Source organism: Pteropus alecto, unplaced genomic scaffold, assembly GCF_000325575.1.
Source record: "Pteropus alecto unplaced genomic scaffold, ASM32557v1 scaffold190, whole genome shotgun sequence".
NCBI lineage: Eukaryota > Metazoa > Chordata > Mammalia > Chiroptera > Pteropodidae > Pteropus > Pteropus alecto.
This window is the reverse complement of record NW_006430462.1, coordinates 3,503,764-3,529,284: the sequence shown is the minus strand read 5'-3', so window position 1 is coordinate 3,529,284 and position 25,521 is coordinate 3,503,764. Positions and strand designations below refer to the sequence as shown.

General features: G+C 38.6%; 1 protein-coding gene across 3 annotated transcripts in view; it reads right to left on the bottom strand.

Moving 5' to 3' along the window:
- Positions 1 to 1,683: 1,683 nt before the first annotated feature.
- The window catches only part of EWSR1 (EWS RNA binding protein 1), a 26,238-nt gene continuing 2,400 nt past the window's right edge, over positions 1,684 to 25,521 (bottom strand). The window contains exons 2-17 of one of the 3 annotated variants that reach the window (XM_006904881.3): positions 23,710 to 23,746; positions 23,519 to 23,570; positions 21,695 to 21,818; positions 16,902 to 17,088; positions 14,724 to 14,891; positions 12,990 to 13,201; positions 11,880 to 12,060; positions 9,054 to 9,088; positions 8,489 to 8,521; positions 8,057 to 8,175; positions 4,852 to 4,981; positions 3,977 to 4,099; positions 3,208 to 3,370; positions 2,672 to 2,769; positions 2,098 to 2,350; positions 1,684 to 1,909 (exon numbers count right to left, since the gene is read on the bottom strand). In XM_006904881.3, coding sequence (XP_006904943.1) covers positions 1,870 to 1,909; positions 2,098 to 2,350; positions 2,672 to 2,769; positions 3,208 to 3,370; positions 3,977 to 4,099; positions 4,852 to 4,981; positions 8,057 to 8,175; positions 8,489 to 8,521; positions 9,054 to 9,088; positions 11,880 to 12,060; positions 12,990 to 13,201; positions 14,724 to 14,891; positions 16,902 to 17,088; positions 21,695 to 21,818; positions 23,519 to 23,570; positions 23,710 to 23,746 — 1,955 coding nt within the window. In that variant the 3' untranslated portion in view covers positions 1,684 to 1,869. Of the gene's footprint in view, positions 1,910 to 2,097; positions 2,351 to 2,671; positions 2,770 to 3,207; positions 3,371 to 3,976; positions 4,100 to 4,851; positions 4,982 to 8,056; positions 8,176 to 8,488; positions 8,522 to 9,053; positions 9,092 to 9,961; positions 10,246 to 11,879; positions 12,061 to 12,989; positions 13,202 to 14,723; positions 14,892 to 16,901; positions 17,089 to 21,694; positions 21,819 to 23,518; positions 23,571 to 23,709; positions 23,747 to 25,521 lie in introns of those variants that run through there. The other 2 variants (XM_006904880.3, XM_006904882.3) reach the window with 2 other exon arrangements.

Sequence of the window (25,521 nt, the reverse complement as noted above, 5' to 3'; positions counted from 1 at the left end):
AAAACTGGGGCAACTATTTCTGTTTGCTGAGATGGGATGGAGGGAGGAGCGGGGCAGGATATAGCCCTGCTTTAAGCCCAATAAACACCCAGGAGCTGGCACTTGGTAGAAAAATGCAGTGTCAGCAGTACAGATGGTAGGTCAGCCAGGCAGTGAGGGGGTCAGAGGAGCCCGACCACTACCCCAAGAGCCCTTCTACATTTGGAGGTCACGAAGAGGGGAGGCAGCAGTGATGAGAGAACCAAGAAGGAACAATCATTAATTTGTCAACGTGGTGGTCATTGGTGACTTGAGAGCTGCTGCTTCACTAGACACAAGATTAGAAACAGGTTCTGGATAGGGAGAGGATGTGGATGCAAAGGGGAACAGAAAAATGGCTTGGTGGCTATAAGGGAATAATGAAGCGTTAAGGGAGGGTTCTCAAAAGGAGGGAGAGCAAAACACATTCCCCAGGTATCAACCTGGAAACATGTCTGGGAGGGCTGGGGAAGTGCTGAAGACCCACCTTGTTCCACCTGAGCACAGAGTGGCACACAAGCTCCAGATGCTTCCCAAGGCCCTGCTCCCATGGGGCCCGGGGATGGAAGGGAAATTATTTAAAATTCTCTTTCCATCTCGTCTAAAGGTGACAACTCCATCAACCTTTGAACACTAGCTTATCTTTTTTAACTGTGTGTAATGGCTAAGTGTTTTTCTTGAACATGTGTAGTGATAATACTGACTTGTTAAAATTGCTCACTTGGAAAACTTTTCCCATGTAGGCATGTCAGGGTCTTGGTCTTTGGATGACTTGAAATGAGACAGATAGGCAAGCGAGACTTAAATCTACTGGCTTGGATCTAAATATTTATCCTTACCCAAGTCCAAAGAGAAAAGACTGATCAAAAAGGCCAACAGGTGAAGGGTCTAGGGCTTTTCTCATCCTATTCTCAATGATTTCAGACACATGCCCACTGGAAAAAGCCTTAACCTACAGGCCAGCACAAGGCAACTAGGAAGATTTTTGACAGCAGCCTATGATAGTATTTGGCTGTTTACCAAGTTTTAAAACTCCAACCCTGTAAACAAAGAAGCTTCAATATCACTAAGTGGGAATAAAAATGGCTCTCCTCTTTGAGCTTTTGCCTAGGCAGATCTTTCTGAAGTGCACGGAGCCTGACTCAGAACATCCACCAAGCTACACCAGCTGGGAGCAACACTGAGGCCCACATGAACGGGTTTAGGAGGGCTCCAACCCACAGTGACAGGCCCTTCTGACATGGCAGCTCTCACTGCAAACCGCACAGGCCCGGGTTGTGACTTCTCCTAGAGACACGGCTCAGGGTCAGTGACACTCCCTTTTTTCCTTGCAGGTAGCACCATGACCAACACCATGTTTCCGCGTCATGATCATTTCAGATTTTCCCTCACATGACACTTGAGGTTTCATCTGGATGGTCAGGGGCTTGCTCCAAGTAGACATGCAGCAACTGTGTAACAGAGGCCGAGAATGATGTTTTGTTTATAAACATTTGGAATTTTATTTAAAAAAAAAAAAAAAACATCACAACCATGAACATTGTTACAGTTAGAGGCCCTCTTGGTTCTCCACAACGATACTGAGCATGCTCACAAGGGGTTCCCATTATTTAGTCTTAGTTAAACAACCATCTTTAAAAGAAGGAAAAGAAAAACTCAGCACACTACCATTTAACTTGTTTTAATGTTTCTTCACAAATGGTGAAAAATACTAAAGTACAGACAAGGAATAATCATAATGTTGTGGCCAACATTATAAATATGGAATTATAAATTTAAAACATTTTCTGGTTTAAAAAATAAATCTGGTAGTCAATGCAGCTCTGCGGGGTCTCTGCGGGGTCTCTGCATCTAGTAGGGCCGGTCTCTGCGTTCCTGACGGTGCTCGCCTCTGCAAGGCAAAAAGGAAAAAGGAAAAAAAGAGTGAGGAGTTAAAATGGGGAAAGGAAAGGAAGCCCTTCCACAGACCTGAGTTCTGGGCTGAGCTTCCCATCTCCTTAACAGAGCCGGATGAAAGATGGAATGGGGCTGCGCCTTGTTGCGCCCAGTAGCCCATGGCCAGTTTTCACTATCACATACTTATCCATTTTTCCAGGTCCTCCACGCCCGCCTCTTCGTCCTCCCATCTGTTCCATTAAAGGTCCAGGGGGACCCCCAGGGCCACCTCGTCTTCCTCCACCAAAGCCACCTCGGTCCATGCCCCGGCCACCACGGAAGCCACCTCTGTCTCCACCACGGCCACCTCTGAACATTCCGCCAGGACCACCTCGGTCCATGAGGCCACCTCTTCCTCCCCGCATGCCACCAGGGCCACCTCTTCCTCGGTCACCGCCTAAGGTAAAGGATGGGAGAGGACAAATCAGTGGCAAGACAGAGAGAATGTGCAGATGCAAAGGCTCCGTGGACATGCCTCACGGGAATGTGCTGCCTTTTCCCAGAACACAAGCAAAGCAGACTCTACTTAATCTCAACAGGTGGGTCACCATTAAGGAAGTGATGACGGAATTTAAAGAGCCCCAAACGCCAGGGCTGCACTTACGGAAATCACCGACCTGGTTCTTAGCTGTGGCAGCTGTAGTTTACCAAGCCCACCAAGTTAACAAGAGGTTTAGTACTGTGAAGCTGAGGGGATGCTCACAAAACCTGTACCTACCCGGGGGTGGAAAGGGTGGCGGGAGGAAGCCTTCGGGCTTTGGGGCCTTACACTGGTTGCATTCTGTTCTCCAGGCGAAGTTCTGGTTTCCACACCCCCTGCATAAAATTATATAACAGAAATCAACAACTGAACTAAGGAAGTTGAACAAGCACAGGTGACATGTGAGCATGCACACACTGCACTCCACCACCACAAACACTGGCTCCCAGGTCAAACAACATTAAGAGAATCTGTCTCCAGAAAATGGCTTTAGAGCCACAGCTTGAGACAGCAAATGCAACCCATTGGACCAGCGTCTAATCCAGCAAAATGTCAGTATGACCACATGTAAACATGGACCTTAGAGTTAAGTGGACCTTCTTTAGAAGGTTCTAAAGCAGCTGGTAAATGATTGATTAGGCCACCTACCCACAACAGAGTAATAAGGGCCATTATGCTCCTCTACACAAAGAGGACCCAGCACGCCTCCTCTCCAAAATGGAATGGGAGTGACTTCACTAGTAGGCTATCGATTTGCCAAGGGAAGTACATACGGATTAGGGCACTGCCAGTCTCCAGCTCGGTGCTGGACATTTCCTCCTCCGGAGGGGTTCCCTCGGGAACCTCGGGGCCCTCGTGGAGGGAAGCCTCCTCTGTCTCCTCCACGGCCTCCCATGCGACCCATGGGTCCCCCAGGACCTCCTGGGCCCCCTGGACCTGCAATAAGAGTAAATCACCTCTTTATAGTACCAGATTTTCTATAGGGAAATATGTCATCACTAAGGGGATTCAAGGAAATTGTAGGTGTCACTCTCCCATCATCTGCCCCACACTTCTCCACAGGCCCAGGGACCGAGCTGTGTGCTTTCCACGTACAGATGGCCTTTGAACAACATGGATTTGAACTGTGTGGTTGGGACTCTATATATGTGGAGAGCCAACTTAAGTTATATGCAGGTTTTTAACTGTAAGGGCAGCTGGCGTCCCTAACTCCCAGGCTGTTCCAGGGTCAAGTATTTCAGTTAGTTCCTACCACAGTTGTATAAGGGCAGGTGTATTCGTACAAATGAAGGAGACCAAAGCAGAATGGCAGCAGCCCCAGGGTTGACACCAGGCAGAGTTTTCCACAGGGATTAAAGCCTCCCTGACCAATCAAGCCATGTTCTTTGCTTCCTTTTACTCCCACAAACTTTTACTGTCAGCATTCGAGTACTGACTCTACATCCCTTTTTAGTATTTCTATGGGCTTGTCTTCACTAGAATCGAGTCTCTCAAAGACTTTCAAAACAGCAGAGTAGCTCAGAGCAAGTGTCCAGCAAATACCTCCACGGAGCGGCGGCGGCATCCCCCTGCCCTCGCGGGGTGGCATACCCCCCCGCATGCTGTTCATTGGAGGCTTCTTCCGAGCAAGAGAAACTTTAAGTTTGCTCCCTTGAAAATCTTTCCCTGGAACAAGATACAAAACATCAATTACTTCCAAACCTCCACCTCTTCTCTCCCTGAGGGACTAGGCAACGCTAGACCACACCCTTTTCACCAATCTCACCACCCGCTCTGCACCAGTGTGCCCCACCCACAGCCTTCTCTAAGAGCTTTACTGGCAAGGCCAGAACAAGCCTTAAAAAGATACTTTCTAGGCCTTTGAGCCACTCTTGCTCAAGCCCGCTTCCACGTCTAGAAGTGTACTTTCTCTTCTAATAAAGCTATTCTTTTCTTAAAAAGATACTTTCCAGGATCAATGTTAAAGACACACAGGAGTGCTCCAATGTATTCTGGGCGTTTGTGGGGTTTTTTTTGTACTTTCTGGTATCTGTGCTTAGAGAAGCTTTTACAACTTTAAGCAGTGAGAATTTGTAAAAACAATGTCTGAAAATAAGGGATCTCCTAATCCAGGGTCAGTGGGTCCTCACATGGCTGAAGGAAGCCAAGTATACAGCTTCCCCACAGCCATCCAGTGCTCCTCCAGGCACTGACTGACATCTTGTTCCTATGGCTCTCAAGTAGATCCTTCCTGCCATGCCCTATAGTTATGCGCAGGAGAAAATATATCTATACCTGTCCCTGGATCCACAGAATGTTCTAACAGTGAGTTAAATACATTAGCAAGGTCCTCTTTACCTCAAGTTGATACATGCAAAATGTGCCCCAGAGTAGGTATGCTAGTGAGCACACCCTTGGGTCAACCCTAGGGCTCCTACCATCAAACCATTCCACGGCAGCCTTGGCAGTTGGCGGGTCTTCATAGGAAACTGTAGCATCGCCTTTGGGCTTTCCTGTTTCCTTGTCCAAGTAGATATGGATCATGGGTTGTCCGGTTCTCTTGTTCATCTAAGCATAAAATAATATAGTTATGCTGTGATAAAAAAAAATACTAGCTTTGAGGGAGGGAGGTAGATGGGATAAAAGGGGTCCAATATGTGGTGATCAAAAGACATTTAACTATGGGTGAACACATGAACACAGTGTAATATACATGCCTTACTGTTGAATTGTACACCTGAAACTTACTGGATTTCGTTAACCAATGTCACCATAAAAAACAAAAAAACAAAACAAAAGCTAGTTTTTTGGGGAAAAGTTCATGCGAAATTCAGAGAAGTCCCTTAAAACTGTCCAAAGTGATAATTTTTCAGACACATGTCTGGTAACATGTTAATTTATCTTAGTGGAATTATGGGTGTATTACTTCCTAAACTGCTACAATGAATATGTTACTTAAGACGACTTTTTCCCTCTTAGATGTGTTTTATGCTAAGAACCAAAAAGGCCCAAAATTCCAAAGTATGTAAGTGAACAGTATGGGCCCCATGCCTTCCTAGCCACCTTCTCCTGATGCCCTGGTAACTGTTTTCCACATTTTCTCTGCCCACACTACAGGCAACTTAGGCTTTGATGCCATTAAGACATGATTCACGTAAAGTAAAAATTACCCTTAGATCATTATGTATAGTATACAGGGCTGTGAGTGTGCTAAAAAAAATTCTTGATTAAGTCCAACACAGACAGTTTTTCCTCCAGAGCTAAAACAGATCACTAGTTTTTCAGGTGAACACCAGATGCAGCTGGCTTGAATTTGGGAGCCACAATGCTTAAGAATATGGCTTCATGTGTGCGTTTTGCATTAAATGTCCATACAGATTAGATCAAAGTCTAATCTATACATGTTTACATATCTAGTGATAATTGAGAGCATGCGATTACAGGGCTTTAAAAAAAGGGCAACTATCATATATATGTACCGATCTGTTTTTATATAATGGACATATAAAGACTGAAAATATGGCAAAGTGGTATGAATGATGGGATAAATGAGAAAAAGACCACTCACTGTTATAAAAACATTAATTCTCATATTGTCTTACAGATTCAGTAAATACCCAATTGGGATTTTTAAGGAACCTCATAAACTCATTCTAAAATGTATACAAAAGAACAAGTAAGCAACAAAACATTTCTGAAGAGCAAAACATAAGAATTTGCCTTACTAGATATCAAAACATAGCATAAAGATACAGCAATTAACTGTGATATTAACACAGGATCATACAAATTAGCCGAGAACCAGCATTCACATAATAGAAAAGAATTATGTGCAAATCTACTAATGATAAATAACCCAATGAAAAAGGAGTACAAAACACACAAATAGGCATTTAATAGAAGACAGTAGACAATTACAACATAATTAGCAATCAGGAAAAAGCAAATTTAAAAATCACATTTCCATTTTCTTCTATCAGATTATCAACTTAAAAAATCAATTCTCAGTACTTGTGAAGATGTGGTGAATGTGGTATTAAGAATCCTGGCAGGAATCTAAGTCATCAGCCATACCATTATCTTGTGAAGTTAAACACTGTAAAAACCAGCAATTTTATGCCTGGGTAGAGGTGATCCTCTTTATTCGTGGACTCAATATTTACAAATTTGTCTACTTGCTAAAATTTATTTTTAAGTCCAAAATCAATATTAGTGGTACTTTTATGGTTATTTGCAGACACACACAAGGCAGGGGAAAATTTAAGTTGCCTGATGCACATGTTCACCCAGCTGAGATCACACAAAATGACATTCTGCCCCCTCATTCTCTCGAGATGCTCAGAGGATGGATAGAGACTGTGGAGGGCAGGCAGTGCAAGAAGCTCCGGCTCTCAGGATAGTTGTTGGGTGAATGTGAATGCCACCCAGGGAGTCAACACTTCTGAACCTCCTTTTCTCTTTTGTAAAATAATTTACCTAGGTAAGTTTTTAGAAATTTTTAACTAGAATCTATGTGAGATATGTGTATACAGGTGTGCACACACTTCCCTCTAGGAGCAGTGGTTCAGCATTCACTAATTCAGTGTTTGTATTAACTTTATAGAACCACCATGAATAACAAGAACTATATATACACTAGAAAAACCAGTGCAGTTCACCAGAAGACCATGTACAAGAACACGTTCACTGTAGCATGGCTTATTACTAAAAACCTAGAAACAACCCAACTGTCTATAAGAGAATGTATGAATAACTTGTAATGTATTTATAAATGAAATACAGAATTCCCAAATTTTGAGCTGCTGACGTAGGGACCCCTCCTTTCCCTTTTCAAAATGTTTCCCTTAGTCTTTCCCACCTAACCAAAAACCCCACCACCATTCCAGTAGCTCAGACCAAAACTTTCTAGTCACACCAGTTTGTCAGGCAAGCTCCTGCCCAAGGACCTCTGCCTTGCTATTCCATTATTCTGAAATATATTCCCTGCTCTGAGCTGTATAGCTCCATCCCCTTCATTTTATCCCTGCCTTTCTTGCTGTATTTATTTTCCTCCAAAACACTTATCATCAACTGACATACTATATTCCTTTTTAACTATATAATCCCTGCTATACATAAACTCCAAGAATCCTTATGTTTGTTCCTATATATTCACAGAATAGTAACTGCTTTATAGTAGTGGTTAATAAACATCCTTTAAAATTATGTAAAACAAAATATTATTGAGGGTACAATGACATTCTGGATGGGAATGATGGGAGTAGGGAGAAGGAATACAAGAAAGGGTAGAAATACACCAGATACTTCAAAGGTACTCATAAAGCTCCAATTCTTATATATTAATGGTCATTATTTGAAAAACTGCAAGTTATAGCCTGTATTTTATAAAAAACAGGTCAGTGTTAGTATTCTTACAATTAACTGATAATTGTAAAAATGACTGAGTTATCAAGTACACTTCAATTATGTTTAGCTCTTCTTTTCTATTAAAAAAAATTTTTTTTTTTTTAAAGAGCAAACCTCAATATATCCCCCCCAAAAAGTCAGGCAACTTCGGAAAATTCTCTCAATATCCATTCAGTCTCTTTAAAATGCTCTGTGATTCAATGATCTGCTAGACTGCATGTTTATGCTTTTACTTACCTTAACAACACCACATTGCTTAAAAAAGTCTGCCAGATCATCAAGAGTTACATTGTCATTTAATCCTTGTACATAAATTGCACTGTTGTCAGAGTCTTCATCTGGATCAACAGGTGGGCCTTCCAGAGAAAAGACAGGAGAGAGTTATTATCATATATCTTATAGGGGCTTATTAACCAACTGGTTCCTACTGCCCAATAGTATTCATCACAAAGTTAAGAGAACTATCAACTATACTAACAAGAACGCCATGGAACTTCTGGTTTACTTTGTTTAAAGCTATTATGAGTAGATGCTCTTGAAAAAGAAATCCCTAAACTGCTCTCGACAGCAAGAGTATCACATTGATCTATCAGGCTGCTGAACTCTAGCAAGTACTTCTGTGCTATTTGTTTATAATGCACAATGTAAAACACAAGGATTCATAATTACCTAGATCAAGATCTGGTCCTTCATCCATGGGTCCTGCCAACAAGGAAAGAGCATATAAAATATTATTAGTGCACGTCTTGCAAGCTACAAATCTTACAAACACACATAACTATCTACTACACCACCATTTGATGGGGCTTGATTAAATTCAAAATGACCTGCACTGCTAAAATGGAGCAGTGTCCCTTTAACATTTGTGAAAGGTTTGCTAGGGTTTGCTTTTTATTTGCTGGTTTGCTTTTAAACCATTAACCAAATACACTCTCAATGCTTATGTGCCAAATTAGTGTTAAATTTAAGTCAAAATTTTTCCTCCAAATAAACCAAATTTAAAAAATGTACTCTCCCCCATATTACAGAAGCAGTTGCTCAATACTTCAAGTTACCCTTTGTTTTGTAACCATAGGTTAACCTTATTACCCCTAAGACAATGCCGGCAGTACCCATTAGTCTCTTTTGTATAGATGATTTTTAAACCACTTATGAAACTAATAAAAAATTATACTTTTCTAAAAACTGACTGTATTTTTTTAAACACTATCCATGGTAATACTCAAAAACTTACCACCAGGCTTATTGAAGCCACCTCGCTCTCCAGCGCTGCTGGGGGGATAAACGAAGAAATGAAGGCCTTTCCCTTTAAAAGCCAGTACCGCTCTGAGCCTTGGGGGGGCTCGTGGGGAAGAAGGGCACTGGCTAAACACATCTCCAAACAATGCATCTCTCTCATCTTGTCACTATGCCTTTCTTCAGGGCAGCTTGCTCAAATTTCCTTTATATACAACCTTGCTTGTCTGATCGTACACACCAGTGTGGTTGGTTCCTTTCATTTCAGGGGCTGGTATTAATAGTGCAATACTTGGCAAATGAGGGGAAAAAATAGGTCCCAAACACCCACCCCATCAGCTGAAAAAACAGAGAGAGCTTGGTGTAGAGGAAAAGCAAGCTGGGGCAACTGCTGTGATGAATTTTTCCATGTTCATAAAGGTGCACCCTCAACTCTCCCAGGGGAGAGCCAAGTGAGGCCCTGGGCTTCCTAACAAGTCACAATATAATAAAGCAGGAGACAACCACATTAAATGCCTACATAACACACACCAGAGGATGCACATAGCCAATCTTCAGCATAAAGCCATACATTTCAGGGCATTAATGAATTTAACAATTGCTGTGAAAAAAGAATTTACAACCAATACCAAGGCTCAATGGACTGGGGGTGCAACTTTATAGACATATTAGTTGAGAATAATGACAATGGCAGTATAAAATTACTGCCTTACATATTGTAAAGGGAGAGGGAATATGAATTGGGCCTTTTTATTTTTTTCTTCTTTAGAATTAAATAAAGGTAGCTCCTCAGTGAGAAGCCCTGAGCTTTTTCTAACCAGTATTGCACCTTTAATACCTGAATATACAATTTCAAGCTGTTGCATGCAGCTTTGTTTCCTTTTTAAAAGTACACACCATAAAATGTTCTCTCTCTTTAAACACAAAAGTTTATACTTTAATGTTACACAATTCTAAGAGTATTATATACCTCCTCTGGTTCATTACCAAATAACAAGTATGCAGTTACCAAAGTTACAGAAGGATTCCATTTATACAATGAATACATTTTGTTAAAAATATTCTATGTATATTTTTCCTCTCCATATGGACACCGTGTCTAGTCCCACTTTTCATTATGCTGCCGGCTGAGTACTGAGTACGGGTACTTTTTAAGTATTGAAGTGTATACAAGGCTCTCACTTTGTAACCTGTAGCATATAAATGCGACAAAGCATGTTAAAAAGTTTCCACGTTTAACAGCCAATGAAAATATCAAAATACTGAGGCAATGAAAAAGGGCATGTTAACAACATTGAGTGCCTTACCTGCAGAAGACACTGAAAATCATCACCACACCACAATAAAAACAGAGGGGGAAAGCCCCTGTCCTATCCCCAAAGGATCCAACTGACTGCTTCACAGTCAGTTGAAAAACCTATGGGGAAAGCCATGATTTTTTCCTATTGCTCCAGGAGAGACTTCTCATCCAGAAAGAGGGGACACCTCTACTAGCAGCGTCTAGCAACATTAGAAATATTACTTCTGGAGTATTAAAATGAATATAATTTGAAAATGGTTTTTTGTAATTGAAAAATAGTAAGACTTCTTCTAGGTGATTGGAGACGTGATGATAGTAATTTCAAGTGTCTATGTCTATTTTAAAACATCCATAAAGAAGTGAAACCTTTATAACGGAATGACATTCTCCAAATCAGAAGATTGATTTTACTTTATACCAAATTACTCATAAATTTTTGTGTGTTTTAAAATGACTGTTTTTTCCAATAAAGATTTCACCTAAGACTTTTAAGTTATGCAGAATATGCAGAACATATTTTTAATCAGTATCTTTCAAAAATAAAGATTTGCCAATACAGAAGTTAAAGATCAATTTTATAATTTCATTTTGAAGCCCATTTCTACGAAAAAGAAATCTTACTCAATTTTTTCCCTTGAACCAACAGTAGCACCCAATCCAATTTATACTTAATCCAACATTCTGCATAACTTTACTAGTTTATATCGGGACAGAACACACACAGAACTAAGCCTTCTGGATTATGTTAACCACCAACATTATATCTCACCTTCATCAAAGTACAGATACTAAAAAGGAAAGGCGGGATGGGAGAAGGGAGGGGAAAGGGCAGGCACAGGTAGCAGGGTTATGTTACTGATCTAAACAAAGTTTTCTAAACCAGATTGTGCCATCAATCAAAATGGTCAAACCGATTTAGACTTCTCGAAATCTCCAATAAGGAGAAATCCTATAATTATATACATTACTCTGCAAAAAGCTATTGCATTTTTCTGTGTACCAGGTGCACCTCAGGCCATAGTTCAAGGGTTATGGGACTAAGATCTTCAGCATTATGTTCAACAGTTCCGAGTACAAATAGAAGTTGGGAACAAACATTGTGGAAAACAGCTGATTCCTTTTCTGCAGTATATACACCAGGTATTTCAAGACAACCATTCAGAGGCAATTAGTTAAAAAACCTAGGATTGTTAGAAGGGTTGTGTGTGTTCCATCCCAAATCTACTTAATCCACAGAGGCTTTTGACCTCTGGAAACCATGAAGGGAACTGAAAGCTCTGGTGTCAAAACCATTCTTTGTTCTCCCCAACCCAACCAAGTAGATTGGCAGGGAAAAAAAAGCAAACTGCCACTTAATATATGCCATAAAGATGACATTTCCATGTTTTAGAAGATGGCTTGGGTTCAACAGATTGTCCATGGAAATGTAGAAATAAATTTCTTATGTCTTTCAGTCCCCTCTTTCCACTGAAAATCCTACGGATGAAACAAAATTAGGTAAAAGGAGAAAAGGTTTGCTCTTACCCCATTCCACCGCGTCCTCCTCCCCGCCCACCTCTGCTCATGCCTCCACGATCAAATCCCCCTCTTCCCCTGCCCCGGTTATCAGGGCCACTCATGCTCCGGTTCTCTCCTGGTCCGGAAAATCCTCCAGACTCCTGCCCATAAACACCCATGCTACTGGGGTGGTCCTGTCGGAATGAACCTGAGGAAAGAGTCACATCTGTAAGCCATGGACTAGCATTTAGACCACTGCCTGTTGTACTTTCTCCTGGAATCATAGAATTCTCAATTGTAAGGCACTAACCAAGGCACCATCTTCTTTATATTTGGATAAGGCAGCTCTAATCATCAGTAGGCTCTTTTAAATTCAACAAAAACTGTTGGTTCATTAAGGCTGAAATAACCTTATATAGTTAGCTTAGAATAAACCACTCCCAAATAAAAAAACCCCTCTGGCCAACGGTTTTCAGGGTTCTGTATTCTAAGATGTCTCCAAAAGCTGCTTTTTAAAACTATACTCAACAAACAAAAATAGAGCCAGGAGTCTTAGGGCTTTAGCATGTTGCTAAGGGTTGCGCTCCATTAAGTAACACTACTCATTTCAGTCATAGAGAGACATGCCCATGAATGGAATTAAAAAACAATCTGGGTAGAGATTAAACTGTGAAAACAGTTTTTGATTACTTCTCCACAGATAAAACCATAACTATTCTGTGAGGATTTTTTTTTTTGCTTCATGGATATAAACAAAAAAAATCAAAACACACCATTTCACTTGACTATCAAAATTGCAGTAGTCTTCAGTAACTACCAGCTCACTCTCAATGAATCAGGGTGGGCATGTCATAAAGAATGCTGGCTTCACTCACTGCATACAACCTCCCCAAGGAGAGCAGTGTAAAACACCTTCTCCAGTCAGTTACAAACTCTCTTTTTTTGTTAAGGCATACTAATAACAATTAAATTGAATAAAAGCACTGAGTCTTTACTGGGCCATCCAAGCTATTAGCCAGGATGTTATGCCCTATGCATCCTGTAGTCCAAAAGTAAACAATGGTAAAGAGCATCTATTCATGTTCAGAAACTCCAAACATAACCATTCTTATTTGGTTTTCTCTCTTAGCAACTCACTCTGCTGCCCGTAGCTGCTGCTCTGTTGGCTATATTGACTTGGAGCCTGGCTGTAGGATCCAGTTTGGGGGGGGTAACTAGTGGGCGGCTGCTGCCCATAGCTGCTTTGTTGACCATAGCTACTCTGCTGTCCATAGCTGCTCGGCTGCCCATAGGTGTTCTGCTGAGAGTAACTGCTCTGGTCATAACTAGTTGGCTGTGTAGAGGAATAGCTGAAAGAAAAAAAAAAAAAAAGCTTTTTAGGAGGGAAAGGTTTTATTAAAAACAACTTATCTGTACAACGTGCAACCTTTAGAGAGCTCCCCCCTTACTCTCTATCCCATTAAAAGAGTAGATACTTTTTAAATTCAAGGCAAATTTCAGAGTTTAGGTACTTCCTGTATTAAGGAAAGATGTGCACATATGCATTCAGGGAGGGTACCCCAGTGAAAAAGGCAATGAGAAAAAGGAAGATTTAAAATGCAGAGTTTAGTGTGGCATTCAGTTCTAAGTCTGCCTCCGATAATTCTCTTAAATGATGAAAATGATTTTTCTGAAGGTACTGGGCGACTTGGGGGGTGTGTGTGTTCACACACGCACACACACACAAAGGCAATTTTATCCTGAAGATCTAAGTTTCAAATTTGCTATATATATAGTTTCACACTTTCGGACATGCCAATCATATATGAAATCCAGGCATTAATAAAGATAGGTAAGTAAACTTCAGAATCGAGGCACTGTATAAAAGATGAATATTAGGTTGATATTCATCTTTCGGTATGTCAATTACATGGCAGAGAAATCAAAGATACATTCTTACACAGAAATAAAGCTTTAAACTCCAGATGAACCATGACAATGAAAAACAAAATACAACGTATTTTAAAGTATAATTAAACTGAACTTTTGTCAAATCCCTCACATCAGTATGGATTCGACAGCCTCTCTTCTCCAAGTGCACCTACTATTCAACTCCCCAGAGTAACTGCTCTCAGCACAACAGGTATGGGTGGGCTCTGTGGAAGAACTGCTGAAAGTCCTGCCTGCTGTTGCTTCAAGCTGTACAGAGGCACTTACTCAGTCAGCCTTGTTTGCTCCTAAACTTGTTTACATCTGCTGCACTTTAATGTGCAAACCAATGAAATAAGTGCAAAGAAGAAAGCTGTTTCTTCTAGAAAAACTAAGTTAACACTTTAGGACACAAATTAAATGCTTCAAATTAAATGTGAGTGAGACAATTTGCAGTTTCTTCTTATACTTTAAAGAAACCAAAACTGGACACTACGGTTGCTAGTGTGGTTAATGTTAAGACAGAGAATGTAAAACAAATAAACCTATAGTCAAAAGAAAAGGACTTGGCTCAATTATTAAAAGACTAGTGCATGAATGAACCTGAGTTAGTAAGTTAAATAAAAAATGCTTACGGTAAAGTTTTTTTTAAAAAATAATGCCCTGCACTTTACCTTTCATATACTTCTGTTTGTCATTCATTTGAATTAACTGACAGCAAAATTACAATAACCTAAAGTGGTAAAAATGGTTTTGTTAGTACTTAGAAGAGTTACTGGCTGCCAGGTTCTGCTATGGGGACCTAGGATTGAGGTTTTAATGTAATAGTATGTGTTCAGGCTTATTACTGGGAGCCAGATAACATATTTCACCTAAGGCAGCAGAAGTAAGCTGGTCAATGGCCTGGAAAAAACTGGTTTATTATTCTACTAACTCACCCACCACAAGAATGAAGAGACTGACCTGGTAGGAGGATAGGATGGTGGTGCCGTGACTGGCTGCATGGGGTAACTCCCAGGTACCTGGGGATAACTGTAGTTACTCTGTCCATACCCCAAGCTGGGCTGGTTGTAACCCCCTGTGCTAGATTGAGGTTGACTAGTCTCAGCGGGTTTGTTACCATCCTGTGGTCTAAAAGGAGAAATAAAAAAGTGAGATTTTTTATTCTCAATCAAAACTCTTGGGGTAAGAATTCTACAATCTATGAGCAATATGCAATGTTAGAATTGAGCTTGGAAATAAATACAATTGTATAGTGAATGAACTACATCAAATCCAGTGTCAGTCCGACTGTATTTGCTGGAAGAGAAACAGTAAGGGGGTGAATTAATCACATCTACAGAAGAGACACCAACATGCTCCTTTTGTTCCATATTAACAGCTATGAAAAGCAGTTACAATATTTTGTGTTGCAAATATAAGTGATCTGAGAGGGGAGGTGGTTTGTTAGGGAAGAAAATGCTATTTCTTAAAAAGGACTATTGAAGACAAATGAGAAACTTGAACAATGCAAGTTTTAGGTCAGAGTAACATTTACATAAATCCATGGCATAATCTGAACTATCTGTGGGTTTATGTTTCTCATTTATTAAGAACAGACCTGAAAAATACATTTCCTAACTAGGACTGCCATAAGTTAATCTAGTTTCAGAATCTGCGTGATGGAAATAACATGGTAGCGCAGGCAGACACCCCCACCCCTTGCTCAGATAAATTGGGAAATATCCTTGGTAAGTGATAAAAAAAACCAATCTTAAGGAAAAAACAGTGGCTTCTATTACCTCTTTGCCCTAATAGTTTACAATAGAGTTGTAGCAAAGTGAGCTTGAGCTATTTCAAGCAAAGCTCCAAGAATCAGCAGGCAGACCAGAGAGGATCGGAGAAGTACTGGTATCTCCCAAGAGCTGAAATGTGTCACAAACTCCCCTCTTTCCAATAGAAAAGGAGTAGCTGTCACTGATTGTAAGAGACAGCTGTTTTAAAGTGGTAAACATTGCAGATTAAGAAAAAAGGAACCCAAAAAGATGATTTATAAAAAACCAATTAATATATAAAACCCTCCAGCCATGGCTTGGATTTCCTGTTGCGATGGAGCATCAAATGGGACTTCAAACATTTAAAAACAGTCTGAAATGCTTAGGTCAATTGAAACGGAGCAGTATAAGAATCAGTTAGTTTACCCAACTATTGCACAGGCTGTCTAGCAGATTTAAACTACCAAGTAGCTCTGATTACTCACTGTGCATTTTAGAAGTAATTTCATGAGTGTTTTCCAGAGCTAATTTCTTACCTCTACAGCAGACAAAAAAGTTTAGGTTACAGGTTGATCTCTTGTTTATTCCCTAAGTCTTCTTTCAAATCAGAATTCAATGTTCCTTCAAGATTGTATGCAGAAGCCACCTAAGTGCATTGCCTAAAGCAAAGACCTGAAATCTTCTGTTAAGTGATAATTAATACTGTTTATCTGCTAACCAGTCATGGAGTATGAACTTTGCCCGAATAGTCACCCAATAGCAGGGTACCCAGTTAAGAATTTATACTTGCCTGTGATATTTAGATTACTAAGCCACTATATAACACAGAGAAAATCATGTAACTCCTTAAAGCTGAGACACCAACGTTTGACTTTTAGATAGGGACATTTATTTTGCTAACAATTGGTTAACATGACTATTTCTTGAATCACATGATGCTACACCCACATTGTGAACTACCGTGTTTTCCTCAAGGAGAAAGCTGTTACGCATTTAAAAGGGCCAAAAGCAAAGGTAAAAAAGCATCAAGTACAATTCTAACAGTTCTGCTATAAGGAAAACTACACTCAATTTTCTCTTCAGTTTACAAAAGTAAATACAATAGCCTCCTCCTTCCCCAAAAGGTCACTCTTCTGAAACTAGACAACCCATTTGGCGACACTTCTTATTTTGACCCCTGGACAGCACCATTTCTCTACTAAATGAGAATAATGTGTGGTGTGTTCTAATGCAATTTTAACTATATGAACACGGCCAACACCTAAGTGTATTTAATGGTGAGAGCAACCATTACAAATAAATTAGTCATGGGTCTCTAAGTGTGCATAGTTATTCTCTCCTGAAGCTGATGCACTGTAGAGTTAGGAGTAGGTGAGTGTGGCCTTACCTTGCAGGTGCAGTGGCTGCTGGCTGTTGCCCGTAAGCCGGGTAAGCAGGCTGAGTGCCATATGCAGACTGAGCTGCATAGGAGGCCTGGGTGGTAGTTACCGTAGCAGTGGTGGTATCATAAGCACCAGTGCCATACCCCTGGACAGGCTGACTGTATGCCTGGGGGGCAGTTGGAGTAGTATAACCTGGAACAAAAGAGAACAATGTCAGATTTCTGGCTCCTCAGAGATGTGCCTAGACGTTCATTATTACAACAATTTGTAAACCATCTACTTTCAATCATCATGATCTTTAACCCCATTAAATATTCCCCCTTCAGTAAGATTAGCAACAAACTAATATTTAAAACCTAAGTTCTCTGAAAATACCCAGTCTTCAGTAAAGCACTGTCCCTTTTGTATACTATAGAAAAGTGCTGGTACAGAAAACAGGATTCCTCTATACCCCAAGGATACAATAGGTGACAAATCTGCTTTTGCTAATTCTATAACTGTTTCACTAGCAGGGATCTTAACAAGTTTCTCAACTAACTACTTAAGTACCCCTCAAAAAACCTCTCAAGTAGAAATAAAATGTCCCAGGAAGGGAAGTAAAAGGCAAATGACACAGCATCTAAAACATCTACAAAATAAGAATCCAGGAACTAGTTTTAGCATAAAACCTATAATGTAAAATTACTTGCTTTCAGTCCCAAGCATTGCATCATAAAAACTGGAAATTCCAGAGAACATGTGTTTAATTTTTAGTGGGAGAGGTTAATAATTGAACACTTCTAAGAACTGCTAATTTTGTAGCACTGGTGCTTATGATACCACCACTGCTAAGGCAACTACCACCCAGGCCTCCTATGCAGCTCAGTCTGCATATGGCACTCAGCCTGCGTACACGGCTTAGGAGCAACAGCCAGTAGCCACTGCACCTTCAAGGTAAGGCCACACTCACCTTCTTACTCATGCTTGCTACCACACTAAGATTTAAAATGGCACATGAGTTATAGATATACTACAAATTATATTTGCTTAAGTATAACCAACAAAGGTAATCCTATACTTAACTACTTTGATAAAGAATTTAAAATTAAACTTAATACTCTCAAAATAAACCTTTAAAAGGTAAATGTTTTTCACACAATAAAACCATTTGAGATTCTAGGCTGGTCATCAAATGACCCACTTCCATTCCTCTCGTATTTACCCATCACAAGCAAAATGGTCTTTTTCCTGCTCACCAGTATTGGAGAGGGACCCTAAAGACCCTTAACTATTTTCCTAACCAAGTGTCACAGAGATGTGCTTTTACAGTCCAAGACAGGTTCTTTCTCTAGTTCCTGCCTCTGCCAGACCAGGCAGGATCCATATCCTGGAACTTGGGATGGAAGCATGACAAAAATCTCTAAAATCGGCAGCACCTAACTTGAGTCCCTTTCCTATGAGAGGTGTTACAATCTTTCCCAGGACTGGGCTCTCCTTTCTTCCTACTCCTCCTCATGGTCAATAAGCACAAGTCAGTCATGCAATACAAAGTTAGGTTTAATTGTCAGCATTTACACCCATCAAAGAAAAATTCAAATCTTGCAAAAGTAAAAAAGTTTCAGTACTATAAACAAATCTTAAATTAAGACTGCTCATTTTGGTTAAGACCTAGGACCTTAAATTTTAGTTAGAATAAAGTGTCCTCACTATACACACCACTTATTAGCTATAAATAAATACCAACTTCCTTCTGTACAATCTAAAGTGACACCTTTTGTAGCGCAGAGTATAATAACTTTATTCTCTATCCCAAACATTTTTGGGAAATTCTGAAATTAATTGTACACAAAGACAATAATTTCCTTCTCAAAACTGTTGGGTTGAAATGTATATAACAAGTTATTTCACAAAACAGGGAACCTCAAGCAATGGGAGTTTTCTGAGTTGGCATGGTGTTCTTCGCAGAATCCTAATGCCAGTCATATAAAGAACTCATTTATTTAAATTTAACTGGAATCTAATTCCACCTACCCTATTACTCCCACAGAGTTTCACCCCACTACTGACAGGTCAACTATAAGATTTACGGGGAAAGCAATTAAAAACAAAAAACAAAAACACAAATAACAAAAACAGAAACTGATCAGGGAAATAACTCATTACAAAACTATGCAGCAACGCTTAGAGTCCTGTAGTGCTAAAGATTACTGTAATAGACATTGGGTTAATAGTCTTTGAATTAATCTATAGTACCAAGACAAGCAGCCAAGCAAAATGAGCAAAAGTTAACAGAGCAAAATCAGTTAATGACAATTAAAAAAAAAAAGACCAACAGCAAAAAGACAATACATTTACTACATGCTAAAAACTTTAAAAAAGTACATAAGGAAAAAACATTATATATATTGACCAAAATTTGTTTGGCTTTAACATTAAAATCTGAAGTTTTAAGATTTCTATTCAAATTAATGAACTGAGATTTATATAGTCCCTCATAAAACTCAATTTTAAAAAATTCTGGATAACCAAACTGTCTTTTTATATATTCCTTCCAATAATTATCAATTATCCAATGACTTTTACATGTAAAGGCAGCATGAGGTATAGAAAAAAGTAGTAAGTGAGCCTGAACCTACTTACTACCTGTTAAGGTCCTACTTAGTTTGGTTCAGCCTCAGTTTGCTTCTCAGGTTTAATTTTGGTTCCTACACTCCGAAGGTTCATGGGAAGATTAAGGGAGATATGAGGAGTCCACCACAAATTATAAAGTTATATAAACATTCCTTATTAAGTGTAATCTCTTACTCATCAAAGCTACTTGTTTCTGTATCAGAATGTCCTATATTTTTGTGCCCACAGTCATAATGGGACTTTTCAATCAATGACAATGTGAATACATGTCTGCAGAGGGCTTGAAAGACCACTGCATTTCCTATAAATGACTTTATCATATCCCTATAAAATGACTTAGAGACTGCGAAGCCTAGATCTAAGCAGTTTTATTTTCAAAGACTTGTTTTTAAAAACAGCTGAAGGTGCTCAAAAAATACAAACTTCCAGTTATAAAATAAGCAACAGGGATATAATATACACATAGTGACTACAGATGCTAATAATATTGTATTATATATGGTCATCCCTCAGTATCTGTGGGGGATTGGTTCCAGGACCCCCTGTGGACACCAAAATCTGAAGATGCTCCTCTAAAGTGGTGCAGAGCAATGCATACGTATTTGAAAGTAGCTAAGAGCACAGATCTTATCATGAGAAAAAAAAATTTATGACTGTGTAGTAATGGGTACTAACGAGACTTACTATGATGGTCATTTCACAATATAGTATATCCAAATATCAAATCATTATGTTGTACACACTTGAAACTGTTATATATATCAATTATACCTCTATTAAATAATTTAACAGCTTGAATAAAGTTCATCTCACAATTTCAAAATTCTGTGCTAAAAATCCAAATTGTATAGTCTTAGTTCTATAGTCTAACTTTTCCTCAAATTGTTATCACCAAGAGAAGTTTAAACATTTCTCAACCCATTCAAGATATGTATTAGCTAGATTAGGAAGTACTTCCCATCCAAGCCAGGACATTGTCACTCAATGAGATAAATTATAAACAGGTTTCCCCCTACTAAAGACTGATAGACTATAATTTTGGGGAACTGAAGATAGTTTGGAAATACAAATTTTTACATTTTTAAGACTTTTGTATTAAACACTCTTTAATAATAATAATAGTAATAGTAGTAGTAGTAGTAGTAGTAGTAAAAAACATGGGAGTATGTGGGGAAAAGGTAGGAATTCTAAAATGTAACAGCAATAAAAAAAATTATTGTAAAATTTTAACATATTCCACTCTCAACCCCAATATGAGGATACAATTCATTCTAATTCTTAGTTTAGTGTTTAGCTCCCTGGAATGCTATTATATATATAAGAAACACTATGGATTAAAATAATTCATTAACACTTAAACAGAAAATAAATGTGTCTGGACTGGAAACCAAACAGACAAACATAATTAACATGCAGGGTGGCAGACTGCTCCTCTAAAATAAATCTAATCATGCAATCTATCTTTCAGGGAATATGGGGAAATCAGCTGGGGAGTAGTCATCTGAAATACCTTTGGGAAGGTGACACTATTTAAGGCTTGACACAAAATGTAAAATAAAAGCAAAACCTTTCCCAAAATCACAAAAAGAAAAAGACACGGATCTGTGAATGGCACCTGAGGCAGTTTTCCATTAGCACCTTATTGTGTGAGATGTTAGAAAGTTTGAAGGTTAAACGAATGAAAACACCTAAAGGGTTAACATTACAGGGTTAAACAAGATGGAAAGCATTTCCCATGCAAGAATGAGCAGGATAGTCAAACCTGTACTGGTCCCTTCTACTGTGGAAAGCACAAAACAAAAAGTAGAGGGTACACTATCAGATGAAGCAAACAGATGTGAAAATCAGTTTGATTTTTAAGCAGCTCAGTTTAAGAAGGCTCATCCTTACCCAGTATTAGCATTAGCACAATCTTTTATATATTCTCCATTTTTGTCGTGATATTATTCAATACACTGCATAAAACAGTTAAAATTTCTTTTCTCCCTTGGAATTTATTCCACCCACATTCTATTAGCAATCCCTCAAAGAGAATATAAAGGGAAAGGAAAAAATGAAAAATAAGAATAAAAGATCCCCAGATGCCAAGATATGAACCAGAATATACACCAAAGAGCACAAGTAATAAGCTTCTTAGCAAAGACCCTAGCTGATCTGACCCAAAATTATCTTCAATGGAAAGACTTACCTGTGGGAGGCTGTCCATAAGAAGTTGCATAGGCTGTCTGCCCATATGTTGCAGTGGTCTGAGCCTGGGTATAGCTGACATCAGTGGGCTGTCCATAGGTTCCATAACTTTGTTGCCCATATGCCTGCTCAAAGAAAACAGATGTAAATAGTACATATATGAACCTTGTATTTTAGTAAAAACCAGACTGGCTTATTTCTAAGTTTCTAAATTGGAGAACCAAAGTTGAAAATACTGCTTTCAAGTAAAAAGATTTTCTTATTTTTTAAAACCTTTGTTTTTCAATTACAGTTGACATCCAATATTATGTTACTTTTAGGCGTATAGCATAGTGGTTAGATATTTATATAACTTATGAATTGATCCCCCTGAATAGTCTAGTACCCACCTGGCACTATACATAATTATTACAGTATTACCGACTATATTCCCTATGCTGTCCTCCATACCCCCATGACTGTTTTGTAACTACAATTTTTACTTCTTAATCCTTTTTAACTCAGTCCCCCAACTCTCCTTTCCCATTGAGCAAGTATGTTTGTTCTCTGTATCTATGAGTTTGTTTCTGTTGTTTGTTCATTTACTTTGTTCTTTGGATTCCACTTATAAGAGAGATCATAAGGTATTTATCTTTCTCTGATTTATTTCACTTAGCATGGTACTCTCCAGGTTAATCTATGTTGCTGTATTAAATAAAAGATTAAAAAAAAAAAAAAAGACAAGTGGTCACAGTATTATGAATGCTTATTTTCTTTGATCTAATTCGCTCATTTTTTATTTTTATTTTTTGTAAACTTAAAAGTTCCTGAGATAATTAGGCAAAATCACAGTTAACAATACAGATTAACAAGACACTCTCAAGGGATGAGCAATAAGGGAACAGGTGTATAATTGCCAGCACTGTAACGGTTTTAGCAACTGGAAACAAATGTTAGGAAGACAAAATGAACAAAGAGAAAAGAAAATAAAAACAGCTAAAATCTGTCAGGCATTTCTGAAAACCAGTTTTCAGCAGTTTTTTTTTGATTTAAAAACTATCAATGAAAATGTACTAGAATATTGCATGTCTCCCTAAAGTTAGCATATCAACAGCACTGTCTTTTGAAATTGGACATCAGTTAATACATAAAACCTGGCAAGGAATAAGGTGTTCCTTCAGATATCAGCACAATCATATTCTAAATCTGAATGACCAGTTAAGTGAGCTCTGTCAAATATCACATTCTACCTGTTCTAGAATATGTTTCCATGGCAGTTATTAATATCCATTTTATGCCACAGATCATTTCAGAATTTGAGGTGATCTTGAGAACACTATGAGGCTAATTTCTAGAATCCATTGGCCTATGTTTTTAAACACAGACTCATGTACTGGAGAGTTCAGAAGCTTCATAGCTAGGTAGCAGTAAGAGCTGACCGCACCCTTCCTGTGTGACCATGGGCAAATGCTATAACATCTATGCACTTCAATTTTTTCATTTGTAAAATGTCATATCACCTTCCTCTGCAGAACTGTTGTATAAGTTAAAGAAATTTAAACATATTAAAAAACACCGAAGGACCAAATATGGAGCAGGATACCTAACTTGAGAGATGATACTAGAAAGGTATGGAAAGTTAGCAAATCCCATCCAAAGGGATGGTTTCATTTTCAATGGTATTCCCACTATGAAAGTTTAAAATGTCTGTTTATTTTAATTACAAAAACATTATACCTTTCTATTACCTAATTTTTGAAAAAAATCTGTGCTAGCTATTGTTTTAATGGCTGATAAAAACATTTTACTTGGTTATGCAGCTACATATAATTATCTTAAAGATTACCTGGGTGGTCTGTGCATATCCTTGAGTGGGCTGGGCGGTGTAAGCACTGTAGCTGTAAGAGAAATTAAATGCAAAAACTGAATACAGAACATTCAGATTCCATTACCAAATCCTCTACAACTATAGCAGGTTCTGTATCCAACAACATTAATCAATCACACACACACAATTATTGTAAAAGATGGACTTACCCCTGCTGGGCTGCAGCTTGGCTGTAGGTACTGTAATCTAGAGGAACAGGAGAGAAAGATAGTGTAAAGTCAGCAAAGACAAGGAGAGGGGGTAAAAAGGAAGGAATTCAAGTGGCAGTAAGTCCTTAAACTGTTTAGAGAGGATCTACAGGACAATACAGGTCCAAATGAGTACTTATTTCTTGACATTAAACCAAAAAAATAAGTCTAAACCAGTTAAACTCAGAAAGTTTGAATACAGTGCCAACTAATGAGGTCAAGATCAGCTGATCTGGCAGAGAGACTTTGCATGCTCCTATGACCAAAACCACAGGCTGTCATTTCAAATACACGATCATCATCCTAACAAAGAACAAATCAACAGGATCAGCAGTTTTATTTCATACAAAAAGGTAGCAAGCAACAATATTTACAATGTTTAACATCAGACTTGTTACATTAGTAGCTCTATTATTAAAAACTAGTTTTTCTATTGCTCTCTCATTTTAGCAAGTTAGATCAACCTTAATTCTCTAGCAGGACTAAGAAACGGAAAGGCAGAAAACAAAAGAACAGTCATCTCATTCCAGTATTTTAAAGGGTTTGCTGACTGTAGCAGGGCTACATTTGTGCAATAACTCAAAAGCTAAAATGTTATAAATCCCAGTGAAACTGAGTTAAGTCAGAATTGTGATAAATGGCAGAGAACGCATTTCGTCTTTTGGGGGAAGAATTTGATTTTAGGTAACACCATCTTTTTAAAATTCAAAATGATTTCAACTTTTAAAAAATGCCACAATTTTTTTCCGCTGTTCTTTTTCTAAGTAAAACTTCCCATAATATTCCTTTTCGTAAGAAATTTACAACATTCACAAAGACTAAAAATTCTGGTCCAGTAAGGTATCTACAAGTAGTGAAACAAACAGAAAATAAAATGGTTAAGAAATTTTTACAGCACTATTGAATTAAACATATATATGTATTTTAATTATTTTTAAAAATTCTTCCCAAGTCTTTGCTCTCCACAAGAAATACATATCTTATTTTACATTAGAAGACAACATCACCATTAGGGCCAAAGGGGTCCTTTCTATTCCATTCAGAAAGTAGTCCCTCATCAGTTTGACATCTCAGCTCTTCATGGAGGTGGCGTTTCTAGCCCTACTCGAGCATGCCTCAGTTTGCCTGATCTAAGCATTTATTGCTGAATCCATCTAAGTTGGCTCATCTTTCTATCTCTACATGACTTTCTTCTGCACACCCTTAACTCAGAACCCTGAATCAATATTACCAAATGCACAACAGATATGAATTGATTTGTCCAAGACAACCTTATGGCATTGGAAGGTTAAACCTTAAAGCACTTTCAATAGCACTACAATCTATGCTCTATGTGGCAAATAAAAAGTAAATGGAAATCACTTCTTCCAAGTGGTATTAAAAAAACAAAACAAACAACACCAATGAAGCATCAAAAATTAAATATTTTAACCAACATTTTGCTGAGGTTTCTGAGAGAAATGATTCTAAATCCCTGACATCTAAGTTCAATGCTTGCAAGGTGTTTTATAAAAGAAAGTTTCTATAAAACATAAAATTGGCCTAGGTGATACAGAACAACCAATGTTCTCAGATCAGTGTGAAACCAGATGCTTTTAGCCCCACACTGGTGGGCTAAGGGAGGTGGCAAATTTGTTTCACGATAACTTACCTACTTACAGCACACAAACATATGGCCTCAAAAATGCTACAGTCACACACTGGTCAGATTTAGCAATCAGTTGTTTTGTTTTTTAACCCTCAAATATGCAGCTGAAAATTTCACTAAAAATA